At 43.4% G+C, this 11333-nt stretch overlaps 1 protein-coding gene across 2 annotated transcripts; it reads left to right on the plus strand.

The window, feature by feature from the left end:
• The first annotated feature begins 570 nt into the window (after positions 1-570).
• On the plus strand, positions 571-3788 carry ARL4A (ADP ribosylation factor like GTPase 4A). 2 transcript variants are annotated; one of them, XM_059472611.1, is made up of 2 exons: positions 571-621; positions 1265-3788. In XM_059472611.1, exon 2 carries the CDS (start codon positions 1331-1333, stop codon positions 1931-1933), a length of 603 nt encoding a protein of 200 aa, XP_059328594.1. In that variant the 5' UTR covers positions 571-621; positions 1265-1330; the 3' UTR covers positions 1934-3788. The 2 variants fall into 2 exon arrangements, with proteins under 2 accessions (XP_059328594.1, XP_059328587.1); XM_059472604.1 differs by lacking the exon at positions 571-621 and adding an exon at positions 799-1038.
• Positions 3789-11333: the final 7545 nt, after the last annotated feature.

Raw genomic sequence — 11333 nt, forward strand, 5'->3', positions numbered from 1 at the left:
GAGCACTGCTGCCATCCCTGTGCTCCACGCGTCCATCACAACCGTGTCACCCACTACATTATGCCCGGCCCCTCCCGCCAGTCTCTCCGGTTTCGCGGGGACACGTCGAAGGCACATACAGCACGTACAATGGGCGCACAAACGGGCTGGCACTTTTATTTCAGAAGCAGCTCCGAGCCCGCCCCTGCCGAGGGCGCTCCTGGGCCCTCAGCGCTCCCGCCCCAGCCGGGCCGCTCGCCCCCGGCAGCGGCGCAGGTGCGCGGAGAGGCACCGCCCGGAGCCGGCAGGGGGCGCGCTAGAGTGACAGCACCTGCACCCAATGGGTGTGGAGAGGGGGCGGGGCACCGCAGAGGCGGCCCAGGGCGGTGGAGTGACGGCACCCGCGCCCAATGAACGCGCGCTCTCCCGAGAAGGGGCGGGGCTCTGGGTAGCCGGAGGGGCGCTGCCGCCCGCCGCGGGGCGGGGGCTGCCGTAGGCGGAGGGTGCGGCCGCGCCGGCCTGCCCCGAACGGGCCCCGTGAGGCAGCGGCTCCGCCTCCCGGGGGGGAGCGGGGGCTGTTCAAGGCAGGGCGTGGGCGAGGAGCGGCCCCTTCCTGCGGGCCGAAGCGCTCGGCTGCGGACGGTACGATACTCGGGCTCCCCATGAGCGGCCGGCGCCGCCGGCCAATGGGCGAGGCGGAGCGCGGCTCGCTCCCCGCCCCCCGCGCGCGGCCAGGCCAATGGGAGGGCGCGGGAGGGGCGCGCGGGGCTAGGCGCGCGCTGGGAGGCGCCCCGCCGCCAGATGCAGCGGAGAGTCGCACGGGTGGCGGCGGGAGAGGCAGGAGAGGAGCGGGAGCAGCAGCAGCAGCAGCGACTGCGGGAGCCGCAGCAGTAGCGGCAGCAGTGGCGACAGCTACGGGAGAAGCAGCGGGAGCCGCAGCAGTAGCGGGAGCGTCTGCGGGAGCAGCGAGAGCCGCAGCAGAAGCGGCCGCGGAGCAGCGGCGGCGCGTGGCCATGGGGTGGCGGGCAGCGCGCCCGTCCCCGCGCTGAGGGAGCCGCGGTAGGCTTGGGGCGCGGCGAGGGCGGCGGGGGCGCAGGTGCCGGGCGAGCCGCAGTGCCGGGAGCGGCCGCAGCCGCCGGGCGGGGCGGGGGACGTGTGGCGTTCCGCGTCGCGCTGCCCGCGGCCGCCCCCGCAGTCGGGGCGGCGGCGCCGTGGCCGGCGCGTTGCGGCCGCGCAGCCCCGGCGCCGGCGGAGCGGGCTCTGAGGCCGCTTGTGTCGTTGGCAGGAACCGAGCGCAGCCGCGGGAGCCGCCTCTGCTCGTGGCAGCCTGCTGTCACCTTCCCTTCTGGCAATGGGGAATGGACTCTCGGACCAGACGCCGATCCTCTCCAGCCTGCCTTCCTTCCAGAGCTTTCACATCGTCATCCTGGGGCTGGACTGCGCTGGGAAGACGACGGTGCTCTACAGACTGCAGTTCAATGAGTTCGTCAACACTGTCCCCACTAAAGGATTTAATACGGAGAAAATCAAAGTGACGCTGGGCAACTCGAAGACGGTCACTTTCCACTTCTGGGATGTGGGCGGCCAGGAGAAGCTGAGGCCGCTGTGGAAGTCGTACACAAGGTGCACCGATGGCATCGTGTTTGTGGTGGACTCCGTCGACGTTGAGAGGATGGAGGAGGCCAAAACAGAACTACATAAGATTACTAGGATATCTGAGAATCAAGGGGTGCCTGTCCTTATCATTGCTAACAAGCAGGACCTGAGGAACTCTCTCTCCCTCTCTGAAATAGAGAAAATGTTAGCAATGAGCGAGCTGAGTTCTTCAACGCCCTGGCATTTGCAGCCTACCTGTGCAATCATTGGAGACGGACTTAAAGAGGGACTGGAGAAACTACATGATATGATAATTAAGCGAAGGAAAATGTTGAGGCAGCAGAAAAAGAAGAGATGAGTTCTTTTTTGACCTTTGTTTTTTAGGGTAGTTACATGGTCAAAATTTGACGTAAGACAGCTTCCAAAGCCAGGCCTGCCTGTTTGGATGCCGTTAAGCTTAGTTACGTTGAACAATCAGTTGCACAACCTTGCTGTGTACAGGAAGGCTGTGCAGTTGTGGATTTTTATTTTTTTTTTTAACTAGTCTCTTCTGAGTTTTTTGGCTCTGTATTATTTCAGAAGCCCTAATAGATGATGTAATGCTATCAGGAAATGGATGGGTGGGTATATGTGACATGGATGTCTAAATAGCCAAATAAAACGAGGGTTTTCTGCTTAGTGTTGTAGTCATATGTTTGAGGGTGCCCTCTGCAAGCAATTTGCATTGAAGGTGTTCTGTGTTTTTAAACTTCTAATGCTCGTAAGTGGAGTGCTTAGGTGAACATTATACAGCTTTAAAAACATGTATGAAGCTAGTAACCCATAATTTCGTTGAGGCTGGTTTTTTACCTTGTTTGAGGATTTTTATGAAAGCTTGGCTACATGTGTAGGTTTTTGTTTTAATTTGGCACTTTTTGAAATTGATTCACGTTCAGTTCAAACACTTGAAATTTTAAGTGCTGTGGATTCTTCAACTGGTAAAAGAAAGACTTTGACAAGTAAAAACTGTAAACAACACGATGGAGCATGAAAAAGTGGTTTCTCAACATATAGCATGTTTTTTGGTATATAAGGTTCTTATTTCTTTAGAAGTAGCCATTCATCATTATACAGTTCTAATCAGGTTTAAACTGTTACTCAAAATTAGTAATTTATTTCTGAATGGTGAGTTTTATGTCCTCCTAGCATCAAAAGTCAATGAATTGCAGTAAAGGAGCTATAAAGAACAACTGTGGCTGCTGTGGTTCTAACCAGTGCAGCATTCTTTGCCCTATTGGTGACTTTCCTGGCAATATAACATACTTATAATGAGGTAAAGATGGAGTTAAAATTAGCAGAGCACATCTTGTATCTCCCCAAAATATCCCATTTTATTAAAGCAGTATTGCTGTGTCACTTGCAACGTATGCTTTTTTGTTGTGACTCTTACAGTATTTTGTGGTTAGGAATGTAATAATGCTTTATACACTCAAACATTAGACACTACCGGGGGCGGGGGGGAGGGAAAGGGGGAAGAAGATCTTCAAGATGGGCCTGTGTTCTGCTTTAATTATGCTTTAAGCTGTTCTTGTTTACAGAGTGTGCAAACAGTGTTAACTGGGCAGGATAGTGCTTGACAGAAAAGGGAGGGTAGTTTTTCTTACTGGTACAGAGCTTCAAGTGACTCTTTAGATACTTGGTTAGCAATTAAAAGGGCTAAAGCAGAGCCTGGATTTTTAAGACTAACTTTAGTGGTGCTGTAGAAATTCATCAGAATGATAGATTATCTTTAAACTTTTGTTGGTAATACCAGACTAAAAAAAAAAAGTAGAAACTAGCAAAATCAATTTCCTCCTCTCAACCAGCAAAGTAATACATTTTTCTTACCTGCTGCCATGTATCAGGAGGATGACAGCTACAAACCGAATGTCAATCAATGTAATTTAGCTATGTTGAAAAAAAAAAAATCAAGCTTTTTAACCAGCAGCTGTTCGACCAGGAGATAACCAAAAATGCACTTTAGTGTCTTCGATAACTGAAAGTGACAGCTGTTTGTTTTTTTTTATGACATCTTGGTCCTTTTTGAATAAACTGAAGTAGCTTCCAGTGGAGCTTTTGTATGTTGGTTATATATGTACCTGCACTGGTGACATTGTAAGTCACTTACTCAAGTAATGTCTATATTTATAGAAATGTGGATGACTTCTTAAACCTCAATAAACAATTGAAAACAAGCCTGCAGAGAGAAGGTGTCTGACTTCTTGTGCTGCAGTGGTACTTTCTTAGCAACCTCCATGCACATTAGTTCTGCTGTTACTCACATCAGTATTTCTGTTGAATAACCAAAGTCTTAAAATGTGGTGAGGCTTATAAATGTCACAGTGTTAGAAACTGGAGGTATCTCATTGAAAACTTTGGATCAATGGGATGTCTTTATATTCATGGAAGAAATACCTGCTGCCATGACTCTTTTCCAAAGTGATGGCTCTTGCACAATTTGAAACATCTTGTATTTAGCTGAGCCTATTTTGTGTTATGTGCAGCACTTAATAGGCAATGTTGGGCATATATCACATGTACTCTCAGGTGGTACTTGATTTAATGTCTTTAGCCATGTGTATCTGAATCTGTCTGAGGGATTAATCTGCAGTTAAACCTTGGGTGAATTTTCTTCTGAGAAGTTACAGCAATGAGTAGAATGTGTTGATGTGGCAAGCTTCTAATTATTTTCAGGACCCAAGCATACACAGGAAAAACTTTGTTTAGCCTGCAAATGAAAATGGCTAATTTTGAACCAGAATACCCAAAATACCAGAATACTCTCTCTCAAAACCCTGATATTTTCATTTTTGTTTATGTAACTGATGGCACATCAAAATGTAGGTTATTCTTAGTCCTGAGGAAAAAGCTGTATTGGTGATGCTGAGTCCTATGGATTTGGTGTATAACTGGTACAATCTGGCTAATACTTTCCTTCCTATTGGATGCACTGTGCTCCTGGGCTAAGGAAGGTGAGATGGCAGGCTGGCTCTTTGTGCCAGGTAAACAAACTGATACCAAATACTAATTGCTCCATTTTCAGTGCTCATTAGGCTTCTATTGGGAATAGTCGAAAAGGCATACTGCTTGAAAAAAAACAACTGTGTTTTGTTTTGCATATTAAATATGCTAGTGTTTTATCTGGTGGCTGTCTCCCTCAACTCTTCTATGCATAAAAACAGCAGTGAATGATTTTAATTACAAAGACTTGACAGATCTGTACTCTAGCACTCTGGAGGGAAAGGTGAGAGAAGGTAGAGAGTACTGTTTCTAAAATGTCATGGTTCTTACTGTGTTAATACTGACTTGGAAGTAGAAGACTCTAGGGATGGTTTTTAAATTCAAGCTATGCCTTTATCTGTGTTAGAATTGTTTTGCTGGAATTTTATAGTGACAGTCCTGAGAGTACAGTATACAAATGCAGTAGCTTTACCTCTGAAAGTGTTCTGTATTACTATGGCAGTCTTCCAACTAGGAACAAAACAATGATTGCAGGAGAGCATTCAGCATCTGAACTGATTTCCTGCTGGCATGGTCCTGCCAGATGTGGATTACATTTTTCCATAAGATGAATTGTCAGTTCTGGCCTAAATACTGATATGTGTAGGACAATCTTCAGAGTAGCTGAATAAGCAGGTGTCATTTTGTTACAATGCTGGAGTTACAAATCTTAAATCGAAAATACTTTTTGCTCAAAGGGCTACAGATGAACGCTGTGTTCTGCAAGATTTCAGGTGACTATCTTAACCTGCTTTTCTAAGGAGGTAAGGAATTGCATCTGAATTGGTGGTATTGAACAAGCTTTAAGGTCTTGTCACCTTATCACTTGTCTTAGCTCATGAAAGTTTGCACAGCATTGCCTCAGCTATTTACACACAATCACAGTTAACCAGCCTTCAGAATCTAGCTATTTCTAGCTGTGTGTGAGCATCAGACTGTTTCAACTAGGAAAAATACCGTGGGATGATGAGGCTCCAGGTTCTCAGATCACTTTTAAGTTGCATTGTACTGAATTTGCATTTATATTTGGGGAAAAAAAAAAAGGGAAACATTTTGCTCTTCAAATTTTCATGTTTTATTGAGACACAATTGATTCTTTGTGTGGAAAGCAATACCCACAGCCAGCCCATGCTTCCCAGCCTGACTTGGGTGCTTCTTTAGTCTTTGACAGAGCAGTCTGGCCTGCAGGAGTTCATTTCCCAGGACTTTGTGGTCACAAACCAGCAAGGAGCTGGAAGCAGTCAGGTGGGGGCTAGCTAAGCCCTTCCGGACCTCAGCAGGTCTGAGTGAAGCAGTTTTGTTCCCTTGGGGGGATGTTATCTGTATCTTGGATCATTTGTTTACTAATAGCAGAGTGTTAATTAGTGTCTAGCTGAAACTTGTTGAGAGGTGAGTGTCATTCTTAACATGGAGGGAGGATTTAGATACTACAAATTGATGCTACAAAGGACTTGGTAAGGCAGAGTGTGTAAAACGTACTCGACCTGCATCCCCCATATATAGGGCACTAGTCCTGACATGCAGTCGTGAGTCAGCTGTCAGATTGCAGTGCATGAAGGCTGGCAAATGTGTGCTCATAATGCTGCCTAACTTCTGAGAGAGAAATCTAGGCATGAATCAGTGCTTTTAGGATCAGTGTTTTCACTTTACTGCTGGGTGACTCATCTTTTGAGAGGGTCACAGTTTACAGCCTGCTCTGATAGATTTGTGTCCCCAAGCCAAAACAACCCTTGTTGCTGCTGGGAGGGATGTGTAGGGTGCTGTTTGTTTAGTCTGGGGGTTGAGGAAAGCTCATTCTTTTTTTTTAAATCCTGACTGACATAGGTATATGTGAAGGCCTGCCCCTCATGCTGCTCTGCAGGCTGGGATTATTTTTAGGAGCAGTATGAGACTGCAGAGCTGTGTGAATAAACTGAAGGGAAATACACAGCCTGGCTTCACAGCAGGCTGGTGCTGGGGGCTGTCATGTGGGCTCCCACAGCCATCCTGCCTGTCTGAGAACAAAATAAAAGGCCAATATATAGCTGGTGCCTTGCCCTTCTTTAAACCATTAGTCAGTCTTCTTAAACCATCTGTAAAAAAGAAAAATTGCAGTTTTTTAGACCTGGCTGACCAAAGACCCACACAGCACATGAAGGACTTCAGTCTCCTCCCTGCCAGTGTCCTGTTGGTGCTGGCTGGGAATGAGCCCTGAGCCTCTGGGTGGGTGAGTGATGCTGCCTGCCTGCTCCCCATGGGCCTGAGTAGTCACACACTGATTTTACTCAAAGGCAAACCCAAAATCTAAGGCAAAAAGGTAGGCAGGGAGGCTCGACAGTACTTCCAGGCTAAATACCTGCTTGCAAAAAGCTCAGGAAAGTAAGAGAGAATAATCCCTGAGCTTTGAAGATTATGGTTTCTTAGTTCTGGCTATATTTACACAGCTGCTCCACTAGAATTAAGAGCTAAAGATGACAGAATAGTTAGAAAGGAGAAGGTCAAGTACAGTTGTTGGCTGTGGGGTGTGTGGAGGGAGAGAGGATTTGAAACTGTTGTGTTTTCCCAGCTTTTCAAGACACATTGAGCCCTAGAGAAATAGATATGATTTTAGACTACTTAATTGGTTCAAAGTCTTTATTATTTTATACACTGTAGCTTTCCTATTGCTGAAATGAAACAATACCTCATTTAAGAAAGTCACCTAATCACTGCATTAATCTCAATTGACAAAAGAGAAAGTTAGCAGGGCTGTTGAGCCTTGTTAAATGTGCTGAGGGCTCCTGGCTGGCTCACAAGCTGCTGTATTCCAAGGTTCTTTCTAAAAATACCAGAATGGTAGAATTTAGGTCAGACAAAGTAAAGGTGTGAGGCCTGATACCTCAGACCCTACATGTAGTCCAGAGGTACCACCAACCCTGTAACCACTTATCTTCTGTTACCAGTTTATGAATGGTAATTTAGTATGATTTCCTTTGGAGCATAGCATCTTCATCCCTTTCCTGTTTCAGTGTCATTTGCCTTGAAAGCTTTAACAGGTTGTTTTGATATTAGAACAAGAATGAATTGGGTGTCAAAAGGATGAGTTTGTGAATGGAGAGGATCAAGAAAGAGTGCCCACCTATACTTTAGTGACTTGGTTGGGTAAAACCAGTCTTTTTGTAAAGCAGGCTCAACGGGATGTAGATGACCTTTAAGAGGGAAATTTTCTAAAAATATCCTCTTGTTTCTAGCATTAGCTGAACTATGCTGATCTTAGAATTATTGTATGCTGTTGAAGCATGGGCTGCTGTTGTTCTCTTGACACCAGTTGCATGATTATCTCTAAGATGCCTTCAACAGATTGCAGACAAAAGGTGTAAAGTCTCCACAGTATTTCTGAATATATATAAATCTATGATGTATGTTTTCAGCTGTTTTGAGTTGTTTCTATGGATGTTTCAATTTAGTTTCTAATAGAACCTTGATTCTTTGGGAAACATATCCATATCTCTGCAAACACAGTTTATGCCTATTTGGTTCCTGTTATAAGGGATACAGTAAAATGGCAATCTATGCATTATTAGTAGCACTGTTCCCTTGAACTCCAGCCAATGAATTTTTTTTAAAATCAGATATATATATATATATATATATAAAATATATATTCCATTGTTCTTGAGTATGGTGTATAGGAGCTGAATTTTGCTAACCTTAGAAGTGCTAGCCTCCCTGATTTTAATTAGCTTAGAAAATTGACTTGTACATTTAAAGTCACTGTAATTTAGCTGTAATCAGTCATGTTACACAGGAGACAAATGGGATTCATGGACTGTGCCCACACTGATGCTTTCTGACAGCTCTCCTATTGCCACATCAATACACATCCCTCACTGCTTGCTATGGTAGCACTGGTACCAGCAAACTGTGTTTCTACATGGTTCAGCAATTGTGTTTCTGCCACTCTGTCATAGAACTGGCTTATGTACAGTTTTCTTATGTCCTGCTATTGCTGTAATCATGAGGGGAGGCAGAAAAAATTCTGTACAAAGACTCAGGTGTACATTGCAACTTTAAAACAAATATATCAAAGAATGTAATTTAAAGTCCCAGAGTTAATGCAGGAAACTGGAAGTTTAAGCCTGAAGATTAGTACATCCAGCCCAGGCACTATCTGTTGGTCATTTTATCCCTGAAGTTTCTTCATCTATGTGTAAAACAAGAATCTTGTAGTTGCTCTTACATTTAAATTCATGCTTAAAACTGCTGTGAGATATTAGGATATTTAGAAGTACAGTGAAATGGAAAGTAATAAACTGTGACACTAATTCAGATTTTTCAATTGACTTGAAACATATTTGTGTTCAGTAGTTATGCATCAGGAAATCATACAGTTTCAAAAGTAATGCATTTTAAAGTTTAAAAATACAATTTAACATACTGTATTATCTCTGACTGCATGCACTTCAGCTTCACAGAAAACAAAAATATTACCATAGTTGAAAAAAATAATGTACTTCATATACATCAATGAATAAATATTCATAAGCAGTATGAATATGGTATCAGTATATGAGTTCAGTTTATGATCAGTTTATGATTACCTCATTTTAGTTTCAGTTTGACCATAGCTATTAAGCAAAAGTGGTCAAAATTATTTGGTTTTATGTCTAAATTAAATTGGGATGAACATATGGTCTTCCAAATCAGGCATATGACTTAACAGTGATTTGCAACGATCTTGAGTTAAAATAACATATTGTCTTAAAATAAGCTTTTCTTTGGAATAATTACCAAAATGAGTTGCAATGCCTTTGAAAAAGCAGCTTTATTTTATATAGTGCACTGAGAGAAGTATGATAGTGTGATTTCAGACCTCAGGGTTCAGAGGGTCTCCTGTTCCCTCAGCCTTTCTTGGCTGTAATGAATCAGTCTGCACAGGATGTGGCTGCTAACAGATGATAATGCAAAGTGAAGGGCTGGGCCATGAAAAGCCCCAGGGTGGCTCAGCGTGGTGCTGAGTTCTCACGAAGAGCTGATTGCTTTCCAAAAATAAGAACAGGAACTAGGGCAGATAATCCATGTAAAATGCACTTTCCACTCTTACCCCTTCACAACAATTTATTATTTCCAGTATTACAGAGCTTTACATGTTGATTACATACATAATCCATCCAGTCACCCACATCTACCTACACACACTTCTGCTGTATTCTTGCAAACCCTGTTTGTGAGAATTTCTCTGGGATCCTGTTTTGTGGGTGTAACTTGAGAACGTATAAATAGATTAGTGTTTTCCCATCTTTTAAACCCAAATGTGACTGCAAACATGACAGCAGAAATATAGTTCTTGGAAATTATTTCCTCTGTTTTAAATCTTTCATTTTATTAGGTTAAGGAGATCTGGGCTGTTCACATTGCATGGGAACCATGCTCTTGGGGATGGCATTACCACTGCTCAGAGTGCAGGTTGTGTCAGCACTTTTTTTATAAATACAAGTCCTTATTTCAGAAGCTTAATAACATAATAAGCCTTGAAACTTCATACGTGTCTGAAACTTGGCACAGAGTACTCATTTTGCCTTTTACCACATTAAATAAAAAAAAAATATATATATATTAGAGGGGAATGTAAATAAACAAAAAAGAAGTTTGTGTTTTGCTACTTCTTCTATCTCAAAGTTAGTTTTGTTTATGAAATGAAATGGTTTGAACTTGCAGCTCCAAATGGAAACCTTTGAAATTTTTTTTTAAGTCACGATAGTTAACATTTGCAAATCAGGCCTACACACATCATACAAATTTGCAGAGCTCACTCACAGCAAGTGAAATTCTCTCATCAGTGTCAGCAGAGCTATTTCTGTGCAGTTGTAAAGCTGAACATGTACAGAGAACAAAAAGATGAACACACTACACTTTTCCTTTGTTTTTTTTTTAATTAATAATTTCAAGTCCTCTCCTTTACAAAGTACATTTACAGTGGTGATGTCGAAGTAAATCAAATGCAGGTTTTTCTCCATCTTGTGGAAAAAACCCCTCCATGATTGTAAAATTTCCAGGCTGTTTTCTAAACAATAAAAAAATTAAATTGGAGCAGGCTCTAGTCTCAATAGAAGTATTGAATCTTTTGATGTTTGCTCACTCCTTCTAGAATTATCCTGAGGGTTACTAAGGGCGTAGCTTGCCTGGGTATGGTATCTTGCATAGATGTCTATTTTTCCTTAAAGGCAGAGCTAGTACAGAAATCCTGTATTAGTGACAGCTTTAGTATGACCTAAATCACTTCTGGCTCTTTCCTTATAGATTCACTTAAGCCTCTGCACAGGGGGTGAAGGATCCAAGTGTTTGAATCTGCAATGCTTTATTCCTCCTCTGCATCCATTTCATCTGCACGTGCATGCCTGCACAGAGCACTCTTCCTCACCAAGGAGCACCGATCTGCTCAGAAGAGTATACACACTCTTCAGCCTTTCTTTGCCCAGCCAATTTTATAAAGGGTACAAAACATCTAGAGTTAAAAAAAAAAAAAAAAACGCCACTTTTTTTTTCTCCTTCCATTCAAATCCCATTTTCAGTGGGATGGCCGTAATTATCTACTTTGTGTTGGAAAATCCTTGCTCACTTCAAGCACTTAGGGTCAGTTTTACAGTATTGTTCCACTCAACTTGATTTCTTTCTCTTATTTACCTATGGGAAGCTTACCACATCTATAATATCCTTGCTGAAGAAATGCTGTGTGTTTTTTGTGTAACACAGGCACAGCAGTCAGGATTCAAAATACTTAA

Source organism: Ammospiza nelsoni, chromosome 1 (genome assembly GCF_027579445.1).
Source record: "Ammospiza nelsoni isolate bAmmNel1 chromosome 1, bAmmNel1.pri, whole genome shotgun sequence".
In the NCBI taxonomy this organism is placed as follows: domain Eukaryota; kingdom Metazoa; phylum Chordata; class Aves; order Passeriformes; family Passerellidae; genus Ammospiza; species Ammospiza nelsoni.